The sequence below is a fragment of the Anneissia japonica genome, unplaced genomic scaffold (assembly GCF_011630105.1).
Source record: "Anneissia japonica isolate Jap-2015-1 unplaced genomic scaffold, ASM1163010v1 scaffold2266_len499427_cov150, whole genome shotgun sequence".
Taxonomy (NCBI): Eukaryota; Metazoa; Echinodermata; class Crinoidea; order Comatulida; family Comatulidae; genus Anneissia; species Anneissia japonica.
This window is the reverse complement of record NW_022711849.1, coordinates 189645-215870: the sequence shown is the minus strand read 5'-3', so window position 1 is coordinate 215870 and position 26226 is coordinate 189645. Positions and strand designations below refer to the sequence as shown.

At 36.0% G+C, this 26226-nt stretch overlaps 1 protein-coding gene across 1 annotated transcript; it reads right to left on the bottom strand.

The window, feature by feature from the left end:
• Positions 1-3923: 3923 nt before the first annotated feature.
• Positions 3924-5147, bottom strand: LOC117107601. Its single transcript, XM_033249304.1, has one exon. It carries the CDS (start codon positions 5127-5129, stop codon positions 4167-4169), a length of 963 nt encoding a protein of 320 aa, XP_033105195.1. The 5' UTR covers positions 5130-5147; the 3' UTR covers positions 3924-4166.
• Between the last annotated feature and the right edge of the window lie 21079 nt (positions 5148-26226).

The window sequence follows — 26226 nt, the reverse complement described above, 5'->3', positions numbered from 1 at the left end:
CCATTATTATACTTAGGTCATTGCACTTAGGACCTACATATATTTATTTATACATTCTTTCATAATGTATGCATGTTCTGCTGCCTTCCTTTTCCCTTCTTTCACGAGCCATCGAAATTGTCATACTGATTTAGTGGAGTCTTGCGCTCTACAATAAGTTCAGAATATCTGAAGCTTCATTTTGATTTACTGATTCTGGCAACACCAAATCATAAAGTTTGAACTCTGGCAACAGCATTAGGCTCGATCGCCAATTTGCCATTTGAGATGACGGATGGAGCCATAGGCAGTGGTTTTTAGTAATAAAATGCTAAAAACCGATGTTATTAAGCAGAATCTGAATGAAGAACACCGTAAGATATTGTTAGGAGCACACAGTAGGTAAAAAGACAAGGGCGCTAATGCACTTTAGTACTGTAACACTTCTATCTTCAAAACTTGTCTTTTTACCTACTGTGTGCTCCTAACAATATCTTACAAAAAGATTTTTCATCCAGTTCTGCCACTAATGACGCCGGTTTTTAGCATTTTATTACGAAAAACCACGTTCTATTCCAGCGATTCATGACAATGCAACACCCGCTGTTTGTTGTTGATAAATACCTAATTGCCAGGTTGTTATCCAATTTTATGGACAGCTCTTTTCGTTGCCAGGTTATTGTTTTGATTTTGTTAAAGCGATATTTTTCATTATTATTATTTAGTATTATTAGTATTAATTGTTTTTACCGTTGTTATTAAATATGCTGGTACAATAATGACATTTATTAAATTTAGGGCCAACATCTATTACATACTGAAGGTGCATTCACATTAAATTCCTATCCGAAAATGTTTCGGTGTCAACAATGCTTTAAAACTCAATTATATTTATTACACTTAGGATAACTTTCATTGCATTTGAAAAAAAAAATACACTTGGGACCTTTATTACATTTAGACCTAAAATTATTACACTTAGAACCTTTTTATTACGTTTAGACCCAAAATTATTACACTTAGAACCTTTATTAAATTTAGACCCAAAAATTATTAGACTTAGCAACTTTATTACATTTAGACCAAAAAATTATTACACTTAGAACCTTTTTATTACATTTAGATCAAAAATTCTTACACTTAGAACCTTTATTACATTTAGACCCAAATGTATTACACTTAGGACCTTTATTACATTTAGACCCAAAAACTATTACACTTAGAACCTTTTTATTACATTTAGACCCAAAATTATTACACTTAGAACCTTTATTACATTTAGACCAAAAAACTATTACACTTTAGGATTTGTATAGACCCCAAAAATTGTTACCTTTAGGACCTTTTATTACATTTAGACCAAAAATTCTTACACTTAGAAACTTTATTACATTTAGACCCAAATGTATTACACTTCAGGATTTGTAGACCCAAAAATTGTTACACTTAGGACCTTTATTACATTTAGACCCAACAATTATTACACATAGGCCTAGAACCTGTAATATATTTCGAGCCAAAAATTATTACACCTTAGACCTTTTATTACATTTAGTGCCAAAAAGTAAATACACTTAGGACCGTATTATTTAGGGCCAATCTTCGCCCAAAACCACCTAAAGGGGTCGTGAATGGTTGTGGGGACGCTGGACATTTGGGGCAAATATCTTACAATAACAGATCATCCATCTCCGCGATACGATACGATTTATTGGGTTCACTTTCAGAGCAGTGGCACCCACCACTTTGATGGTGCACCCATGAACAATATAAAATATAAACAGAGAAAAAAAAATTTTCTTTCACGCGATTTCTGCGTGAACATTCTGTAATAACGCAGTGTAGGACGCCCTCTTGCAGTTACAATTACTTTTGACCTTTGACATCTATGATCTCCGTGCAAATTCTGAACAATCGCCATAGTAAGAACTAGGACGCCCTCTCTTAATTACAATTACTTTCTATTGTTTTCTGCGTGAATTGGACGCTTCTATATGTTACATGCAAACTGCTGGAAACGCTATCTTGTTAGTATAAGATTTTTGATTTGGGGCAGTTAAGTTATGAAGGTTGTGCACTATATATATACTGTCTCTTATACACATCTAGATGTGTATAAGAGACAGTATATACATAGCAGAAACCCCTGGGTTTGGATCACGGTTGGGAAAATTTTTCCAGACTCGCAACTTCCTCTTCTTTACCGTTTATAGACAGCAGAAGATGCCGGGTTCGAATCCCGGTTGGACAGTTGGTTTCGATGCCTGTTTATTTTTGAGAATGAGTTTTGACAGAGGCGCTTATTTTTGGTGTAAAAGGATACATGTACACTTTCATTACATATTGAACTACAACACATTACACTCAAAATTCGTGAATTAAAAACAACCAGGTTAGAAAAAAATGTATTCTGCTGGAGTTGAATGTTATTTTACAATGTGTTAAGAATGATGTTGCTTATAATATAAGATCTTTGGTTTATTCCAAACGAGACTCTAAGAATGTGGGTGGGACTGGGGTGGAGATGCGGCGTTTATTCGAGGTGAGTGTTTATTCAAATCGGGGCGTTTATTCCAATAAATACTGTACTAACTTAGATACCGGTAGCGAATATCGAACAAGGAACATTCTCTGTTCTTTATATGCTCAATAATAAATCTATAATTACCTTTCTGTATTTTAAATGACCCCAGTATAAATACGTTTTACTTTTTGGGGGTCTCCTTTGTAAATTATGTGTTGATAGCTTGATAAATAAAAGAGGCCCTCTATAGACCACGAGTAGTATGATAACAAGTGATATAATTATAATTATAGTTGTAGTTGTAATTTGATTATAATTGTAATTATAATAATAATAATTAATAATAATCGATTTTCAACTTAATATAATGATTTTTAGATGTTTTGTGAATTTCTTTGAATTATGTATTGATTAGGCCTATTATTTAAATAATTCATAAATTTTATATTTCGATATTTTAATCAAACAAGTTTATTTGTACTTACTGTGCTTTCATTTATATATATATATATATATATATACATATATATATATATATATATGTATTGACTATTTAAATGTTTTATGAATTTCATATCTCGATATTTTAATCGAACAAGTTTATTTGTACTATTGTGCTTTTATTTTCGAATTGAAATTATATATATATATATATATATATAGTCCAGGGACCTTCCAACTTTGTAGTGGAGGACACTTAATAAAGAGGCTCATGGAATTTTGTTGTGTATTGGTTCTATTACTGTCGTTCAACAAACAACACAATAAGTACAGTTAGTGTCATTTTTATCTGGTCAATATTTTGTAAATTGTTTTTTGTATGTACCTGTTCACTGTAATTGCGAATAAATTAAATCAATCAATCACTTTCTCTGACCCAACAAGTGGAAGTTTGACAATCGATCGACCATCTATCATTTAATCAACAGATAATTTATTAAAGTACTTGGTTTTTGAAAACTCATGAAAAAGTTTTGGTCAGTGTAGTTTATCATAATGATGTTGTGATTTATCAAAAATATTGTACTGTATGGATTGGAAACATTCTTCTTCATTACACAAATCACTCATTCCCCAAAGCGTATTATACATACACTTAAGGTTTAGGTTCCGGATTTATCAAATTAGAAATCAGCTTAAATTAATCTTAAGTCCATGTTTTGCTTAGGTCAGATTTATAAATATTGCGTAGCTTAAAATTAAAAAGTTGATTGTACGCATGCTCCATCTAAGACGGTTTTTTTTAGAAGGTTTGATAATTCAGCTTAAAATACTTGCTTAGGACATCCTAACTTCTTTGACTTAAGACATTTGCTAAGCTGAAATTGATAAATCCGTGGCCTGAAGTTGATCGTCACCCAGCAACAATGTTGATAATGTACAGAATTAATGCTCAATACAGGTCGTAGATAATAAATAAAATTCAGTTTTATTATCATTTATGTTTGAATCAGTGGAATCAAAGCATTAAGCAAAGTAGCCTACTATGAACATGGCTTTAGCTTTAACTACATTCGGAATCAATTAAATGTTCAAGTTCTAATAATTAGGTGCATGTATTACGACTAAAATTATCAATGTCGCTATCTGAGAAACACAAAACACGCAAATTTGGTATACCTTAACTTAAATGTTGATATTAGTTCTGGAACTCAGAAAGTGTCTAATGAACGATGTATAACTCCGATGCAATTTGGTGCCAAAAGTTATAAAATGGTGATTCGCCGAACCGTTGGTTCCACATGAACTCTGCCATGTAATCTTCCGACATTTCTCTGTTTGTGGGCCCCATCATTGACTTGATTTTTGCTTTTGCCCTAGACCACATAGCCTCCACATGATTTGTTGTTACTCCTGTCTGTGGGTCGACGAAGTGTCGTGTGTGATTTACAGTATCATGTTGGTAATTTTGCCCTGGTATAAGTACAATTTGATTATAAGCTCTCCACATATCAGAATGTACGTGGGATCCTGGAGCAATCCATTGCCTTACAATCGGCAGCAATGTGGCGGCATCTCGTGCTTCCACTGGAATCAAAAGCCCTTTCTTTGTCGCAGGCTCATAAGCCCCAAATACCCATTGTTCTCGCACCACACGTCCAACGTGATTTTTCCGTTTAGAGAAAAGAGACTCGTCAATTTCGACGATTACGCCTGGTCCGCCAAGTTGTTCGGGGTGGTTCCTAAAATAATTGACTGTAACATCTCGACAGAACTGATTCCAATCAACAACAGTATGTTCCGATCCTATCTCCAGTTCTTTCATTATGTTGGCTTGCGAGGGTCCTCTTGGACGTCCGCAGTTGGTTGACCACATATATGTCAAGGCCAACAACTGCCATAGATGCAGATGAGATCCGGAAAAAAAACTTCCTTTCCTTATGCTAGTTGTTCGTTTACACCTCTGGTTATTACACCGCCATATTCTTTCGTCAATTCCTCTTCCAAAATTATATTCAATGCACCGCGTGTTGCACGCTTGGCACACCATATGTGATGATAACAACCCATATCTTCGGCACCAAGTCACCAAAGCATCAAGATCATTTCGAAATCGTGCACCGATGTTAATAAGAGTTATTGAATTAAACTCAGCTTCGTCTGGTAAGGCTAGAGCTTGCGCCATGACTTTTTCGGAATCAATACTTGATTACCTATGTCGTAACTTCTACTTTTTGACTGATTGTTTAAAAACTTTTGTCATTTTTGAAAGTCAACCGATTGGTAGATTTAATTAGGCATACAAGTATTAAACTTGATTGGCTTTTTTAATAAGTGGGAGGTACCTGTACGATATTTCACCAATTGATGATTGGTCAAAAGCTCAATGCATGTAATGTCACCTATTCTAGCTTTTTTGCGCATGTCTTTTACAGTCATCACCGTGGGAATTCATTAAAAAATCGTTCTCAGCTTTGCTATTGGCGCAGGTAAAATCAGGGACTGCCATGTTTGCAAAAGTAACCACGCGTCTTTTTGGCGCACGTTGTGCCGCCGTGAGAATTCATGAAAAGGGTCGATCGCACGGGTTTTTTTTTTTTTTTTTTTTTTGTGGTTTGTATACTTCTTTAAATTGTGTAGTCTGCGCGCCATTAATTAGCATACATTTAAATATATCTTTTGGCGCACATCTTGGTGCCGCCGTGAGAATTCATGAAAAGGGTCGATCGCATGGTTTTTTGTTTTTTTTTTTGTGTAGGGGTTTGTGATTTGAATACTTTCTTTAAGTGAGAAAAAATTTGTAGTCGGCGCGCCGATAATTAGCATACATTTGAATAAAGAAAAATATATGGTCGTGTCTCTTTTTTGTAAATAACCTAATCATTCTGCTCCCCGGCTTCAAGATGAGAAGTTCGATGGCTCTAGTTTTGTTGCTGCTTGGCTTTTTCTTTATAGTCAGCCCAGTGTTTTCTGCAAAAAAGGATGATCAAGCCAGAGGAAATAGGAACCCATCAGCAATTCCAGATGAAATATACGATGAGTTGCTCTTGCTTTTAAAAGGCGAAGCACTTCCACCGGTTAAAGTAAGGACCAAGGCTCAAAAGTCTGCAACAATTCGTCTATGGCGATACAAAGGCCAGCTAAGTGTCCAAAGAGAATGCGGCAAAGAAATCATTTTCTATAAAGGTCGACGGATGTTGAAAACATCGGAAATTAAGAGCATTGTCACCGACGATTTTATTAGTACAAAGAGATCTGATGCTAAGATCGCATCCTCACTGAAACTTAACCTTATCGGCGTTAGTAAACACCGTGTTCAGGAAATTCTTAAACCAATTCGATCACGAGACGTTCAAATCAAACACCAAGCATCAAAACGTGTAAGTAAAGCTTCGTTTTCTGTGAGTAACCCTAAACATTGCTATCGTAAAATTAAACAACTGAAGCAGAAAGCAGAAACACATGAAAGGCATGCGAGAAATTTGCACAAAAAGAAATATCTGCTACCTATGTCAAGCAATGATTATCTTAACCAAATAGAAGATCAGGGATATGAACTACTTAGCAATCCTCAAGGAAATGGCAACTGCCAGTTTGCAGCTTTGACGTTTCATCTTAGATCTCTTGGAATATTTAGATCGCCAGAGACATTGCGGCAAGAAATTGTTAGATACCTGGAAGCACATCCTCTTGATGAAAGTGGTTTCCCATTACTTGAATGGGTCCCGTACTACAACTCATGGACAGACTATATTAACTACATGTCACAGAATCATACTTACGGAGATCAACTGACATTGTTCGCTACTGCAAACTTATACAATGTGAATATACAAGTCATTTCATCTCTCGGGGCTGGTGCTGGACATGTTTTTCACCCTTTATCAAGCATTCCGATGACAACATTATACCTTGGACATTTTGCTGAAAACCATGGTGAGCATTACATCGCCCTTAATCGTTTGACCCACGACATAAACAATTGTGATATGCCGATTGTCAGCGATGTTAATAAAGGAAGTCAAGACGAACGTGATGATGATTGCAAAGTCGATGTTCTCGCTGACAACCCTTCTTCCAATCCAATCCAAAATGTACATGACGAAGACCGTAATGTGCCCATTCAACTTCCAAATGAGGTAATTGACAAAATAATTGACTTTGCATTAACTGGAACGGGATTCAGTATTATTATGACATATCGTTCTCTTTGCCAGCTTAATAATCGCTTTAAGCGACTAACAAGGCGCTTCATACGTCGGCTACCACAAATTAGTTACAGTCATGACGACACTTCCCGTCATGGCTACTTCAGCATGAGAAAACTATCAAAAGAATTTGGACCATATAGCGGACTTGTTTTAGCCCTTAAGGAAATAGTAGCTGATCCAAAATGGATTAATGCTTGGATCGAACTTACATTTACAGGCGAAGGGAATTGGATGTTTGTAACCGATGTTTGTTGGAAACACAAAAGTGGAAAGTGAAAAAAATATAGGCCCCTACCTGTTGTATACTTTGAGTATTGTTCATGTTAAGCTTCCTTAAAAACAATTTTGGTTTAAAATTACTTTTGTTATAGTTTGATTAACATATAATGCCATAATACAATAACATGAAGTTTGATTTAATTCAATGCGCGGTATTAGGAAATGACGTTTTAGAATTAAAAAAAATAATGTTTTATAATTTTGTAAAATGATTATAATGTAAATTTGTAAATCAAGTTGTCACCTAGGCTTGTTATAATAGCCAAATTTTAAGTATGTTCTTTGATATATTAATAAATAAAAGATCAAAAACCTGATAAGCGGCATTATGACATTTTTGTGTATTCTTCAAATGGTACATTTATCAATCAGTTAGTCATTTAACTTAGTCAATTAATGGTTGGTCAATAAATCAATTAACAAAATGATCGATCAATCGTTCTGGTGACCTATTAACTGATTTTTCGATCGATCGATCGATTATTAATTATTTTGATAACTGATTAATTAATCATAAACGATAGAATCAACATTCAAACCAATTAGTCGGTCAATTAATCAATCAATTAAAATCAAACCAATCGATTGATCAATAAGTCTATCACGATCAATCAATCAATTAATTGATAAATACATTAAATATTTAATCATACAAATGAGTAAATAATTAAGTAATTAATTGATCAGTATCAAAACAAATAATAATCGCTTAATTATTATCAATCAACAAGCATTCAGACCAATCAATCGATCGATCAATCAATAAATTATTAGATCAATCATTTGATCAATTGATCAATTAGGCAATCAATCAATCACCCACCCAAATGATCAATCAATTAATACAAATTCAATAAATCACCCAATCAATCAGTCAATGAATAGACCGTTATCCGTTATCAAACAAGCAAAATATATCAATCAATCAATGAAATAAACCATAAAGAAATGAACAACACATAATCAATTACAAATCAATCAATTAATACCCAATCAATTAATTAGTCAATGAATAAACCCGGTATCCGTTATCGAACAAGCAAAATATATCAATCAATCACCCAATCAATCAATATTAGCAATTGAATAAATGAATCAATCTACCCACCGTTATCGATTGAACAAACTTAATCAATAAAACAAATTTCAAACAAATAAACATCATTTAATCAATTATCAATCAATCAATTAATACCAAATCACTCCCAATCGATCGTCGTTTCAGCACCTGTTTGTCTATGGTAGCTGGACAACTGTGTATCCTGTTCCTTTTCAAACCATCGAGGCAGAAGTCTAGATTGTGCCACAATGGTGGTGGACGGTGAACCCTAGAGTTTCTGTACAAAGATTTTATGTCAAGAAGCGTTGACAAAGACTACAGGAGTAGCCGAAATATTCGTAATTTGATATTAATTTTTTATTAGGCCTAGTGTTTTTCTTTACCAATGTTCCGATGCAATTGTGAAATGATTTTCTAAATAAACTCAAATCAAATTATTATTATTATTATTATTATTATTATTATTATTATTATTATTATTATTATTAATTATTAAATAAATAAATAAATCAATCAATTAATCAGTCACTCACTCACCCACCCACCCACCACCTAAACAACCCTCACTCATCAATCAATCACTTGTCAATCATGGCCATTATTACACACAGGACATCGCAGGACCTTCATATATTTATTTATACATTCTTTCATTCATTAAATAATGTATGCATGTTTTGCTGCCTTCCTTTTCCCTTCTCTCACGAGCCATAGCACTTCTCATAGCTCCTACAAATATAGTTCAGAATCTGACGCTTGATCTTCATTTACTAATTCTGGCAACACCAACGCATATAAAGTTTGAATTCTGGCAACAGAATTAGGCTCGATCACAAATTCGCCATCATATTGTCGCTAAACACAGAGACGAAGGATGGAGCTATGGTATTAGGCATTGAAAGCCTTGGTTTCAGTAATAAAATGCTAAAATCTGGCGTTATTAGTGGCAGAACTGGATGAAAAATCTTTTTAAGATATCGTTAGTAGCGCACAGTAGGTAAAAATACAATTTTTGAAGATAGAAGTGTTACAGTACTAAAGTGCATTAGCGCCAAGACAAGTTTTGAAGATAGAAGTGTTACAGTACTAAAGTGCATTAGCGCCAAATTTTCTAATTGATAGTTCGTAAAATACCATGGCAGCACACAGTAAATTTGGGACCGAGTTTACTTGGTGCCGAGTTGACTTAGGGCCGGGCCCGAGTGACTCGAATTCGGAGTCCTTTTTGAGCCGCACCCACCACCTATGTGAAGGCTCCAGAGGTCCTTGATTTATCCCGATCAAATTGTAAAGTATTTTTTTGAGACAGTATCTCGATATATTCTTTCAGGCCTAGGCCTATAATGCAAATTTCATTATATCTACTAACCAATTCAATTATTTATGCCACAAAATTACGCTCTTCTGGTTTCTGCAACCTTCAGTCAAAACCTCCTTCCTTGCCCAAACAAAAAAGAAAAGGCCTAGGCCTAGGCAAAAGCCGCAAAACAAAGAATCGGCGGTGTTTGTTGGGAAATTCCCCAATTATTTTTAACGTTGAGGGCGGTATTAAATAATCGTATGAATTATTCATAATCATCCCGTAGAACATATTTTGCGCATGCGCTATTTTCAGGCCTACGTCAACTTCATTGATGCGCTGCGTGTGCTCGTCGTTGCAAGGGACCTACTGTTCAAATAAAAAAGAAATAAATATATAAATAAAATTTTATTTTGTGCGAACTGAGCGGATACCATTGTAGATGCGGCTGGGCGGATGGGAAGGGGTGCAGACGGTGCAATCGCACGGGGGTCGCACCCTCTAAATTGTATTAGGAAAACTATTTGTTATATGCTTATTGTTGATATGAATTACCGTAAGATTTAAGAAGTGCAAATTCCGGACACCTAGAGGTTCATATTCTCAGAATGTTCGCAATTTAACTCACCCCAACCATGGTGGTGCAAAAGACTGTCACGGATCCCTACCACCAAATCCTGGATCCCTACCACCAAATCCTGGATCCCTACCACAAAATCCTGCATCCGCCCCAGTGCGGCTCTTTTAGTTAATTATTAAAGTCAAAATTAGATGGGCATTCAACAAAGGGTCAGTGAGCACAATGGTCTTACAGGCGCGGATCCAGGTTTTTCCCTGACCTTCGCACAAGTGGGAAAAACTTCTAGTTCTAACTCCTTCCACTTTTCCTTCTATGAGAAATGTCTGTAGCCTCTTCGCTCTGACAACATGACCTAAATATTGTATCTTTCTTTCCATTATATTTCTTTTCAATGATCTCTCTGCATTTGCAATTGTTAGGACTTCCTTGTTGGTTTTTCGGGCAATTGCAATTTTTAAGACTTCCTTGTTGGTTTTTCGGGCAGTATAAAGAAATCATGGTCAAGTAGTTAAATATCACCTAATATCACCTTATTTTGCAAATTAGCGCCTCTGAGCTGATCATCGAGCCCCACCCCCACTTTACCTTCGCCGGACCCCGCTTCACCTTCGCGCCCCCCCCCCCCCCATATCAGCACCCCCATTTTAAGACTCCCATACCCACCTCAGCACCACTATGGTTTGGGAAATAGTACCTCTAGATAGCCGGACAGTCTTATATAGTAAAATTCATCATCATATATCACATGTATGATCATTACCTCTTATGATCTTTTATCAGCGATTTTCGGCAACCATAGCGATCTAATTAATATGTATAATGTACTATAGAAACTTAAAAACATTTTTTGACGTAAATACTTTACTTTACCTACTTCAAAGCCGTGAGCCCTCAGCCCCACCATGGTTGGGGCTGAGGTGCAAAAATTTGAAGAAATATTATCGCTAGATGGCCGGAAATGACACTTCTATAGTTAAAATTCGTCATCATCACATCACGATTGTAGTTAAAATAAAGCATCAACAAATTTCTCATGATATTTTATCAGCAATTATCGGCAATCAGAGATCTAAATAACCTGTGTGATGTACCATAGTTGGAGCGGATGTAGGATTTGGCGGTAGGGGGTGCGTGAGAGTCCAGCATCTATGGCTGTGGCTGTGGTGGGTAAATGTTGAAAATATGAACCTCTAAGTGGGCAGAAATTGCACTCTCATTAAAAATCCTACCGGTACTATGTTCATAATGATAAAAATAATATATCAACAATACAATACAACAAATATTTTCTTAAACAATTTAGGAGGTGCGATATCACTATATGCACCCCCTTGATCACACTATATGCACTCCCAGCATGAAAATAAAAGATAAAAACATTTGTCTTTGATGTATTTACTTTACTTTACCTACTTAAAAGACGTAAGTCACACCCATTTCAGAGCCCCACCATGGTTGGGGCTGAGGTGCGAACATTTGTGGAAATACTACCTCTGGATGACCGGAAAAGACAATCTTATGTAGTAACATTTTTAATTTTTATTTTATTTAAAACATCTTTAGGCAGAATAACATATACAGGCGAGATCTTATTGCTGTTTTACAATATGGTCCTGCAAAAACACTGTACAATACAACTAACAAAAATGTAACCAGACAGCACAATACAATAAAATAAACAAACAATTGTAAAAACTATTCCCACCAGATACCATCCCTGTACTTCTGAGTCAAGGTTTCGGGGCCGGGATTACAATTTGTAACTTAACTATACAAAATTAAACTATACACAATGGCAAACTATCCCCCACCGGACACCATCCCGGTATTTCTGAGTCAAGGTTTCGGGGCTGGGATTAAATTTTTAAATATAGACCAGGAAAATATAAAAGAAAATGAATTGTGATAATCAGAGAAAGTGTTTCTTATAAGTAATTTTGAATAAATTAAGAGATTTACATTCTTGAATGCTGATTAGGATTTTGTTTCAAACTTTTTCTCTAGAGATTTTTAAAGAGCCATTCATTATTACAGAGCAGTTTGGAGTTGGGGAGATAACGTTAAGCGAGTGGGCGTATCTCATAGAACATCCATGTCGGCGTCAACAACTATTTCTATATCATACATAAGCTGGAAGGTGCATTTATACATTTGTACAGTTACATTAAACATGCTAGGGCGTAAGTTTCCAATTATTTTACTTAATAAGATCAATTCGACGAAAATTTATAAAATCTATTCTAGCAATTGGTCATCATCGCATCACCATTATAGGTCTATAGTCAAAACGAAGTGCAAACAAATTTCTTCTGATCTTTTATCAGCGATTTTCGGCAACCATAGATCCAATGCCCAATTAATATGTGTGATGCACCATAGAAAATAAAACTTAAAAACATTGTCTTTGGTGTATTTACAGGGGGAGATTTTTTTCCGTACGAAACATTTACGTGAAACTCCACTCGGGCCGTCTCGACTGAATCGACCCGAAAATCTCATATTGCAGAATTCAGGTCAAAAGGTCATCAACAACTTCTGATCTGATAGAACGTCGCTGTCTATTTTTTAAAAATACATTGATGTTACCATGCTAATACTAATGGGTCGTTTAAAAGGACATAATATTTGATTGAGCTGCACGAGTAAAAAAAGTGTTATTTTAATTTGAGTTACATACTGTGGCAATTTTTATTTTTTAGTTAGGTCTGAGTTTTGCATATTTACCTAGGCCTAACTACAAAAAATATACGCTTTCTGGTCGAGATCCATCCGAGGAAAGCACAGAGAGTAAGGAAAAGCGCGTTTCTCGGGGCGTTTGATCAAATGAAACAGGGTGACAGATATTTTCAAATTAAGAGAAGAGCTGAGAAAAGGCAGCTCTAAAATACTGGATGACATAAGTCCTGCCAAAATGGCAGAGCACCAATGAATGTATAAATGAGGCCTAAGCCTTATTAATATCAGGCATAGTAATCTGCAGATTCTTGATTACAAGACCAGGTTAATTACATGTAATGCCGAAATGATTATTTATTATTATTATTATCTTACTAAAACCAACCTGTAGGCCTACCTTAAGGGGAACTTAGACAATCGAGGAATTAGAGAACAATTAAAAAATCGACGTTAAGGGGAAATAACAGAAAAGATATTCCCCCTGGTCTAGTTATTAATTATAGGCCTAGTAAATAGTATACAAGGCTAAAAAACAATAAGATACTTAATTAGGCCATTTTCTAAAATAAGTTCTCTGAAGGTTAACTACAGAATTTACAGTACACTTAATGTGTTATAGGTTGTAAAAACGATATTGAGTAAAAAAAATCTTTCGAATAAAAAATCTTTCGCTTGACATTACGAATTAATCATTTGTGAAACAAAATGATAGGCTATGTCAAGTGTAATATTGAACAGTGGCAGATTCAATGGGGAACCCAGTCAGCACGGGACCACATCCTCCTATTTTTTTCAAAATAAAAAAAATGGAGAAAACAAACAAAATTGTATTCAATTTTTAATCCGAGAGTGCCATTTCCGGCCATCTAGAGGTGCCATATTCATCCCAACAGTTGTGGGGCTGAGGCGGGTGGACATTTTATTTGCGCAAGACCCTTCCTGGAACCCTCTATTTCGACTTCCTGGACCCGCCTCAGTTGGGCTACGTTGAAGGGTAATTTTATCCATCGGGGGAAAAGTGTAGTTTTCGTCGGGGAACCCATACGAAAGATCATGATAAATAATCTGAGGTCGTGGAAGCAATCTCGACTTCGACTTTGTTCGGAAATTTGTGGCGCGTTCAAGGGGGGCTAAATTGTTGGGGGAGGCTAAATTGTTCAATTTTTTTTATTTTAATGGAGATATAAGGAATATATTCAAATTTTAAGTCTGAGAGTGTAAATTCCGGCCATCTAGAGGTGCCATAATCAGAAAGTTTCTTACCCCAACCATGGTGGGACTGAGGTGGTATAGATTCTCCATCTGCTGAAGTACCCAGTGGCAGATTCAAGGGGACCCAGCCGGCCCGCCCCTACCCCTTAAATTGTTCAATAAAAAAAATGGAGATATAAAGATAATTATATTCAAATGTTATGTCTGGAAGTGCAATTTCCGGCCATCTATGTGCCATAATCACAAATTTTCTTACCTCAGCCCCAACCATGGTGGGCCTGAGGTAGTGTAGATCTTCTATCTGTGAAAGTACCCTTCATGGGCCCTTCTATTAGAGGAGCGGCTAAGGTTGAATTTCAGGTAGAATCGTGCACTTCTGGAAGAAAGCATGAAACTTCCCACAGTGATACTATGACACCTAAAGATCATTAAAAAAAAATAGACCCCAAAAAATAATGCCTCCTAATGGCCACCATCTTGAAATCCAATATGGCCGCCAAAATATTTGATTTTAGCCAATATATTCATATCTATAGCACATGTCATTGCCAATTGAAGATCATTACCCATGTTTTCAATATCAGGGAGTATCATGCAGATATCAGAAATTATGTCAGAAGGCCGCCATATTGAATTTCAAGATGGCTGCCATATTGGATATCAAGATGGCGGCCAAAATATTTTTTTTCCATGTTTACATATGTAAATTACCTGCATTGTGATTTAAGATTGTGTATATGTATAATTAGGGATATCATGCAATCATCAAACATCTCATAACCATAGTGAGACCTGCCTATGGCAGTAAAGTAACACCATTTAGAAAGAAGTCCGTCAACTGCCACGTTGGATTTCAGAATGATTGCCAATTAAGAAAGGTACATGAAAGAAAAGGAAATTAAAAAAAATTAATAGAAAACAGTTAAGAAATAACAAATCGAAAGTAATGAAAATTTAAAAAAAGTAATAACTGCTTTGTATGGTATGAGAGCTAGAGCTAGAGATAGAAGCAGGTATTAAGCATCGTTTATATTAAAGCTAGTTTTAGCATAAATGAAATTATGTAAACATAAATCAAATATTTAATTAATGGTGTGAAGACACAAATATCGAATAGATCTCATGTCTATCAGATGGCTAATTATCATTTTCAAATGATATAAAAACATATGTAAATATTGAAAGGGAAAGAAACGGAAAAGAAAATTAAAGAAAGGAAAAGAAAGAAAGGAAAAGAAAAGAAAAAAACTGGAAAGGTAAAAGACATAAAAAAAAGAATAGAAAATGAATATAATGGAGAAAGTGAAAAGAAATAAAAGAAACATAAAAAAAATTAAGAAAAGTATATAGATAACTTTAGCATAAATGAAATTATGTAGATATAAATTAACTATCACATTCAAGTAATGGTATTAAGGCAATAATATCGAATAGACTTCTAAATATCATTTTCAAATATGTATATATATATATATATATATATATATATATATAATTAATTTTTGTGTGTAGCACTCAAATATATATTTTAATTAATTAATATAATTCAATAATGATGAAACAGGGCTCGAATAAATGAAAAGTGAGGTGAGTATCGTATCGGGAATAGCCTATCAAATAAAAAAAAAGTTCCTTATAACTGTTTGAAAAGGTGCCCCTGGCGGCGGGAATTAAAATGTGATTTCTTGCTGTCAAGGTGACTGCCATACATATTTACCACAAGGGGCCCCTGGTATATCGCAGATACAACCCAACCAGAACACCAGAACACACAAACAAATGATATACTGTTGCCAAAGAATACTCTAGAAGTCATACCTGTATTATAATGAAGTAACATAGAATCAATGTTGCTGCGTAGCATTGTGGTATAACTAATCAAATAATGACAGAAACAATGCTAAATGAACAATGATGTAAAGATCATATTAGGTATAACCTATCAAAGAAAAAGTTCTTTATCAACTGTATGAAAAAGACAAAAGTTCCCCCAGTAGGAAATTAAACCATGCATCAGCCCTCAGCCCCAATAAATAAAATAAATAAAATAGAATAAAATAATTATATAAATAAAATAATGAAAATAAATAAATAAATAAATAGGCATCAATTTTCATACTCGGAATAAAGTATTTTTTTCAGTTTTGAAACAAATACATTCCTCGAGGTAGTCTCTCTTAACGTTGATAAAGATAGCAGGAGCTATCGAAATATGCGTTTGATTTTGTTATACCTTAATAAATTTCATTTTACATATATACATATATATATATGTATACATGTATATGTATATACATATGTGTATAAGAGACAGTATATATATATATATATAATTTAATATAAGTCAGTCGTATGAGAGAAGTATCTGGGAGTGAGATATGCCCCTTTATCGTATAGGACTCTGCGGTGTACTGATATGACCTACTGATATAACACCGAGACAGTAAGTGGCTACACGTTCGAGAAACTTTTTCATACAACTGAAAAAGGAACTTTCATTGGTAGCCATCTTGAAATCCAATATGGCGGCCTTCTAACATAATTTCCAGATGATTGCATGATAATCTCTTATATTAAAAACATAGTTAAAGGTGTGATTGACTGTTACGTTACTTTAGATATGAAGATAATGACAAAAATAACAATATTTTGGCAGCCATCTTGAAATAAAATATGCCAGCAATCTGACATAATTTCTGATGATTGCATAATACTCCCTGATATTGAAAACTTTGGTAAAGACCTTTGAATGACAGTGCTAGGTGCTGTAGATATGAAGATTATTGATAAAAATCCAATATTTTGGTGGCCATTTTGAATTTCAAGATGGCGGCCATTAAGCGGCTTATTTTTTTGGGGTCTATTTTTTTTAATGATTCTTAGGTGTCATATTATCACTGTGGGAAGTTTCATGCTTTCTTCCAAAAGTGCACGATTTTTCTCCTTAGCCGCTCTGCTATAGTGTGATCTCTTTAGTATATTGTTTCCATAGTTATATTGATTTAGTCAGATGTACTTTGATGAGAACCTGAAATTGGTAGGGTAATCACTGGTAGTATGTTCTGCACTTTGTAATTTGAATTATTTAATATAGGCCTGTTAATAATATTGGACGAGAAATGGTATTACTTGCTCTGGGAATAAATGTTTGTAACATTATCCTAGGAGGGGGAGTTATTGTCAGAGTTTAGATCACCGCAGTTCATTTTCAGCCTATTGTGTTATAATATGCTAATTACGCCTTGCTCTATCGTTCGCTTGACTATCATATTTTATGCAAATTTCGTAGTACTCTCTCGTTCACCTGTCGAATATTCTTATGCAAATTGCGTGCTACTTTCTCTGCGGAGGAATGACTGATGCGTTGAATACCGTCTTGCGTAGCGATATCGGGTCAGTAGTATATAATATTCCGCGCTGACGCTGACGCGGGAGGGTTGGCCATGGATTTGAATCGGTTGATACCGATAATGACGTACCGGTACGTAACCGTAGCTTAGTCCTGGGGGAGATTGCTATAAGCGGTCTTTAGACGGTCTTACGGTTAGCCGGCTATAATCGTGACGTCACTACTGGTCTATAATTTTAGACCATTGCTATACTGCGGTCTAACCAGTTAGCCGTCTTAAATTTTAAAGCCTACACGGAGAAGGCTTAAAACGGTCTTAAATAATTTTCAACATGGCGTTCTGCTGATTAATTCAACAGTGCAATGGCAGACCTAGGCATCGTCAAAGTTGGAGAATCGAACGACGAATACTCTGCACACTTCTCAGCGTCTGTAAAAATAGGTCTACGGCGTTTATTTACGTTTTCGATACATTTGCGTGCGTCGAGCACGCATGACGTCGCCCTCAATCTTACGTTACCAGGGAGTGCTTGTTTGCGTTTCAATTTCAATACTCAAAGCGGTCTTAGGGAAGATAGCAATGGTCTTAGAGGAATGACTTTAGTAAGACCATCTAAGTGATAAAGCCGGCTTTATTTGAGGAGTTAAGACTACCAGTTAAGACCGTTTTATAGCAATCCTCCCCAGGTCGCTTTACACATTAGTATTGCCATAGACTGTAGAGTAAGGCTAGTTTAAAGCCCCATGCAGGGTAATGTTTCTGTGGAAATTATGATAAGCTAGGACCACAGTGACGAGCAGGTTAGACGTCAAAGTAGAATGGTGCGCCGTTCTGGAGTGAATTGCTATCTTGATTAAATCCATTATTGATGATCTTGAATCTGTATATTGATGATCTTGAATCCATTATTTGATCTTGCACTCATGTATTGATGCTCTTTATATCGTATATTAAATATTGAATCAATGTGATGATCTTGGATATATATAATTGCCGATGATGATCGTGAATGTGTAAATTGATGATCTTTGATAATCTTTTGGGATGTGAAGACCAGCTAGAATCCAAAAATGTTAATTTATGGTTGATGTATCGGATCGGATCTATTTATTTTTATTTATTTATTTATATATTCACCAAAACAACAGCGGACACAAATCCGCCACTTACAGTATGGTTAACAAAGGACGAGACGACGGAAACAGAAACACAAACAAAATTAATTTTAACTAATCAAGCCTAAAACGCTACGACGGAAAATGTGCAGATTGGAGTTAAATAAATCTAAAGACGGATAGTCCTGAACTAACTTGTTATACGAGGAACTTAATCTACTAATCTAATAAACCCGTTTTTTTAAATATTGACTCTACTTAAAGGAACGTAAAGAACATCATTATTTCTTAAAATACGGACAGGAGCACGAAGGGCAAAATTAGATACTAATTCACAATCAAAGATAGAAGTCAAACATTTAAAAAGAAATATAAGGTCATTAAAATTTCAACGGGACTGGGGTGATTTAATTGAAAACTTAAAATTAATATTAGTCTGATTGTGTCTGATGTAGCGCAAAAACCGGGAATGAAGACGTTCAATATGTGAAGCCTGAGTTTTTGAGATAGAATTATAAATGACGGAACAAAAACCTAATTTAGGTTGAATAAGTGTAATGTACAGGTATGCTTTAGAATGTGGGTCCAGATATTTACAGTTGCGCCACATCAATCCCAGCAACATATTGCATTTCCTAAGAAGATGGTCTATATGAAAAGAAAAAGTAAGGGAGCTATCTAAAATAACTCCAAGATCACGATGTTGCAGCACCTTATTAATCGGTTTGTCGTTAACTAAATAAATATAATCGATTTTTTTCCCTTTAAAGTAATAGTTAAGGTATTGCACTTAAGTGGATTGAGTACCATACCCCATAACTTAGACCAAGAGCAGAGTTTGTTTAGGTCTCCCTGAAGCTTTTTGGCGTCCTCAAGACATTTAATTGTTTTACAAATTTTTAGACATTAACATAAGACATTTTGAATGTTCGAATAAAAGCGGGATGTCATTCACATACAAATTAAAAAGAAGAGGTCCTAAAATGGAACCTTGGGGGACTCCAGATTGGACTGGAAGCCAACCCGACGTCTCTCCATCAATGATTACCCGCTGCTGTCTACCATCTAAAAAATCTTTAAACCATGATAAAAGATTAGGGCAAAAGCCATAAGTAAATTATGCGGAACTAAATCAAATGCTTTAGAAAAATCGGAATAAATAATATCACATTGCCCCTTGTCATTAATAGCCTCGTAAACGGAAGTCAGGAGACAAGCTAGATTTGTCTCACACGACCTGCTATGCACAAAGCCATGAGACCAAATATGATTAAACATAATTTTTTCAAACAATTTTGAGATGGTAGGCAGCAGAGAAATAGGTCTATAGTTAGTTACTGACTTCTTTGAACCTGATTTGTAAATTGGAACTATGTTGGATTGTTTCCAGATAGAGGGAAACTTTCCAGTAGTCAGGGAATTGTTGAAAATATTGCAGACAGGAACTGAAAGAGGCTTGGCACACACCTGAACTCAGTTCATCGCATCCAGATGCTTTATAAGTTATTACAGAAGAAAGCGCATTATAAACTGATTCAGGCTGAATAACTGGCAATGCCAATATATCTAGTGAAGCTTCAGGGAGTGCTAAATGCTGGTCAGTTATTGACAAATCTTTTTGAAAAACAGAATGAAAATAAAAGTCCGCGACCTTGTCCCCGTAAGTCATTACAGAAGGATAAGAGGACGACTTGGTTTTTGTCTTCATCCAAGTCCAGAAACTTTTTGGATTTGTTTTTACGTTGTCAGACAAGGTACGAATATAAAGAGAATATTTCTTTTTTGCCAAAGTTTTAAATTGTTTCCTGGCTGTATTGAATTCGTTTTTATACTGTATTAGTTCATATTTTTTCCAAATTCGAAAAAAATATTTCTTCCGCCTCAACACGGCTCTAACTTCATGGTCGAACCAAGGCGGCATTTTGCGCCTGAATGTTTTAATGGGGACAAGGTCACGGAGTGCGGCGTCAATTAGATCATAAAATAGAGTTAAACTTTCATTAACATCATAACTGGGAACAATAATGTCAAAAGTGTTTTCAAACAGACTAAAGGTCTTTGTCGTTAATTGCTTTGAAATTATATGATTTTCTACATTTATTATAACAAAAATTAGTTGTCCGAAAATTTTAAAAAATTCAATAGAAGAATGATCAGACTGGAAGATATCTCGACCAATAACGATGTCGGTAATAAGTTCACTTGAGCTACATAAAATTAAATCAAGAATGTTATTATTGCACGTAGGGTTCATATTACATTGAAATAAATTAAGACTAGAAATTAAACTATCTAAAAAGAGTTCGTCAATAGAGTTGGTGGGTGCTAACCCAGTGCCATCATTTTTCCATACGATATTGGGAAGGTTTACATCGCCAACCAGAATTACTTGATGACGAGGGTAGAAAGCTTTTGCATCTTCAACAGATTGAGCTATTTTTAATATGCTTTTCCGTCCACAAATCGGTGCTCTATAGACAACTCCTATGAGAACCGTCTTACTTCTACTTATTTTCACTTCAACCCATAAAAGTTCAACGTCAGGGTGTTCAAGCTGAACCATTCTTCTTGATTTAAAAGTATTAGATGCCAGCAACATGACACCACCACCCCTTCTTCCATCATTTCTGTCATTCCTCTAAATAGTAAATCCAGGACAGTGCAGTTCTGCATCGGACACATACGCATTTAGCCATGTTTCAGAGAAACAAACAAAATCGAATGAACTACTTAAAAGATGACCTTGTAATTCGGAGTTATATACGTCCAATTTATTTTTTATGCTTCTGATATTCTGATAGTAGAACTTGGGTGTGTTATTTGGGTTACCTTGTGTGGATGATCTAATAGAGTTAGAGTCGTGTCTGTTTGAATAGACCATTGGCCCAGGGTTGACTTCAATGTCTCCGCATTTAGCAAGAGTTGGCTGGAATGTTGCGACACACGATTTAGCTGTGTAGTGTGGAACCCTACCTCCAATGTACTTGATTGACCAAATATCCCTCCGCACGTGCTTGGAATTTATGTTGAAAGCCAGCAAATTAATGACGCTTGACCAATATCCACACGGCTGGTCATCGTTGGTAGGTATTGTGTGGAACGTGTAGTAATCCACTGTTGGGCCTAGAAAATAGCTGATATATTGAGGTAAATATCCTTCAAACAATACAATATTACGACTTCCTGTACAGTGCACAACACTAACATTCAGTTTAGGTTGATAGATGCAGCTATTGGAAGTAAGTTTGTGTGTTTAATTGCAAACAAACAAGTAAAAGTAGAGAGCAATCAAAAAGCAGCTCCTTCTGGTAGCCATCATTAATAACTACTGTTGCACGATAGCCAGAGTAGCGGAAACCAAGAACGTTAACTTGTGGTTGAGTGTATACACATTAGCCGGAGTTGAGTGCGATTAAAACCAGAAACATTGATTTGCATTGGATGCACCTTCGCCAGAGTAACTTGCGTTTGGAACACGTATCATGCAATCAAAACGGATAGCAGTGATTGGTAGTTGACGCACACTAGATGAGTGAAGTGTGAACCAAGGATACTAAATTGTTTTGTTACATAATCTGGAGTGATGCATCACAACCACGTATTGTATTGCACAACATTATTCATTTGATGAAATGTGTTAATGCGTATTAAATATATATATTGGATTAATGTTATGTATAGACATATTGGCTATGTTCTTACACGGCTGCTAACGGTTAGCAGCCTGATCCGGATCCTGCTAACCATTAGCTGCCGTGCGCCCGTACGAGAAAATCCCGATCCGGATACCAAAAATATGATGATCGAATCACTGGCCAATAAGAAACTGGATATTGTAAACGCGTACGTGTGATTGGTTGATGATGAAAACGCGCTCAACTTGCTAACCGATAGAGCTTGCTAACCGTTAGCGGTATCCAGATACTGCTAACGGTTAGCACTAACCGATCGGCCGTTCTCACGCAGGTGCTAACGGTTAGCGCTAACGGTTAGCTCCCGATCCGGATACTAGGGCTCTCGTGAGAACCAGGCTTGTGTGTGTATAGGCCTATATACGATACCTATATGATTCCCATATGATCATTTGATTCAGTAATTGATCAGTAATGCTATATTGATCACCATGAAATAATTATCTATGAATATATTTTGCATGTAATGATATTGTCTAGATATACATTCACTACTGGTGATTACCAAGTGTAACTCAGTTAAAATATTCCTTATTGACAGGCTTGGCTTAACTTATATTTTACTTTGTTTGTAGTAATGTGTGTGTGTATGCGTGTGTATGTGTAATTAAATATTGAATTTAGCAAATAATTGTTTTGGTCTTTGTTATTGTGTCTGCGTCATCACCAGTATAACTACAGTTCCAGTACCATTGTTGATTGTGAAGAGTATTTCGTCACCATAGTACCGTCCCTCATAGTACCACCGGCCATGATAATGATTTGATTGATCAGCCTACTTAGTTCTTTCATGATGTTAGACGTAAATTGGGTGCCTTGATCAGTCAATATTTGTTTCGGTATCCCCAATCGAGTAAACATTACAAGAAGTTATCAGCTTCTATCGTCTTAAGCGAGTTGCATAATCCATTGGGACCAAAATGTATCGGTGTCCTCGATCAGTAACAGGTTTAATATGTCCTACCAGATCTACTGCTACACGTTCAAATGGTGTATCAATGAGTGGAGTTTCACCGATTGGTGCTTTAATGTTTCGACCTTTTGGCAACGGCGGCGGAAGCCGGGGTGGGGGGGGCAGGGGTCCATTGGCCCTCCCACTTTTTCTACTGGGGGCCTGGCCCCCACTTTTGCGACTGTTCCCAGCACCAGTGACAAACATTTTACGAACGCTGCAATGTCGTCGCCGTCGTCGTCATCGTCATCATCATCATCATCATCATCATCATCATCATCATCTATTTATTATTAAGAATAATAATTATTGTTATTGTTATTGCTATTGTTGTTATTATTATTATTGTTTTTTTAATTGATTGTTTGTATCTACATTGCTAAATGATAAAGGGTATAAAGAAAGGAATTCTTTAAATACTCACGGGTAGGGAGATATTTTAAGTATTTTCACATTCACTATATGGGCTAAGAAGGGGTCACTGGGGTGAGAGTAGATTTTGTGCTTTCGTGAGGAAGATTAACTTGTTATTGATGAGTTAATGAGGGAAATGTATAATCTCATGGATGTTCGGTAATCTAAACATCTTTTTGTTGTTGTTTTTTTAATTTTTAATGTACCAATATTTGTTATATATAAGTTCAAATATATATTTACTTTTAATTGAATAAGGGTCACTCTGGGTATTGACATGACTAATTGAGGCACCGTTGCATAATACTTTCATGAGGGTGGGTGTTGGGGGGGGGGGGGGGGGGGTGGTGGCTTGTCAAATGCTTGAGTGACGGTTACAATTTATACTTTGTTTTCTTTAGTGTACTGTATACTGTTTGAAGTATTTTTGGACGCACCTTTATCATGTGAAGTGTGCCACTGAATTTCAAAAGTGTAGTTTCCTAATAAATTATTATATTATTATTATGCGTGGATGAACGCTACTCGAGTCACTAGGCCAAAATACCTTAAATAAGCCTTGGTAGTCAAGACAGTGTAAAAACTGTAGTACTAGATTAGACACATTCTATGTAGACCTACAGCGTGGTCTTCGAAAATATATTTTAAAAAAACGTTGTAGGCTAATATTGAATCTGGCACCGTATTTGAGTAGGCCTAGGCCTACAGTTATAGGCTTACAGTAGGCCTATAGCGTGTGTGTTGTAGCAATTATACTCCCTTACTTAAAAATTCTGAAGGACGTTTAGAAATTCTCGGAAACAAATTACCGTACTAGTACTTCGGACACAGTTAACTTACAATTTTACAATTGAAAGTTGTTTTCTTACAATTGAAAGTGCCTATTAACAGACAGCGAGCGTTTCTGTATTCTTTGGCATGATTCATTGGTTACGGTTTAAGAATTTGTGTAGAACCGTCTGTAAATCAATGAAAGCTATTTTTACTTTCATATCTGATTTTGATCGTTTTAAATATAAAGCTATTCAATAATTAATTGGGTAGACGCAGCCAAAACAGTACGTCATTTTCATGTGTATAGAATACCGAAAAATTAGTGTTTATAATATACCTAGGTCTGCTTGCTATAATCAATGCCTTTATTCATATTAAATATGAACGAAATGTGTAAGAAGTCAACATCAAAACAATACATAGAATTGTACCTGTGTGTCCAAGCATTTCTAAACGTTTAGTCTGTAGAATCCGTAGTGTAGCAGTTAATTATGGCTATACTTTACACTACTTAAATAATCGACCAGAAATTTAACGCTGCCTTTTTATACTTTCAAAGACCATAATTGTACGTACACTGCCTAGGCATAGGGATATTGTAATTACAGTAATAGTCAATTACGGTAGTTCAATCTGTATCGACTGTATCACTTTCCTCTCGACTACCAAGAGATTTTGGCCTACCCTTGGAGTAAGTTTAGTTTCTAAATTAATTCCTCCGTGCCCTAACAACGCCGTTCATATTCCGCACAGTGGCGGCTCTATGATATATTTTCTGGGGGTGGGGAGCTAAGTTGTCCGACAGGGGGACTTGAACTCGTAGGCTCGAGCTGGAGGGGTTGAGAGGGGGGTTCCCCTCCCAAATGAGATTAAAAGAATATCAACCTCTGGATGGCCGATGGCACTCTCAGACTGTGACAGACATGTCTTGGCTTGGTGTGGGCCTATTTTTATATGTTTTATGGTCTGAATGCCCGACGAGCTTTGTCCGCGGGGGGGGGCTTTGACCTGTCCGGTAGGGGGAGCCTTAATAAGCCCCTTGTCCCTAACCCTCGCTGGCGCCGCCACTGATTCCACAAGCAGCGAACACCACACACACCACTTTTGCCACTCGCGAGAAGAAGTGTCAAGCAGGCATGCATTATTATGTTTTCAGTTCACCTAAATTACCTTAAATAGTGCCCTCTATAATTTCTGCCGGAACTGTATGGGGAAAAATATTGCGTCCGGGTTCCTCCGAGAAAATTTTGATTCTTAGATGGCAGGAAATGAGCTTTCCCGACTTCTGAGGTGTATTTTAATTAATTTTAAGTTCTTTAAATTTTAAGGTTTTCCTCCGCTTGAAAACGGTCAGGTAAACTTCTCATTTTTATTACAGTAAATACTAGTAGCCCTACTATGTGTGTATGTACAGTACATAACAAAAACTGAGTCGCTTCATACATAATCTTTTTTCAATAAATCGATGAACCCCAAATAAAACGGGGGTCGGGGGTCCTCCCGGGAAAATTTTGATTCTTAGATGGCAAGAAATGAGTTTTTCCGACTTCTGAAGTGCCTAATGACTTTAAGTTCTTCAAAATTCAAGGTTTTCCTCCTCTTAACGGTCAGGTAGAGGAAGGGGGATGGGGTCCTCCCCCGGAAAAATGTTGATCACTAGAAAGCAG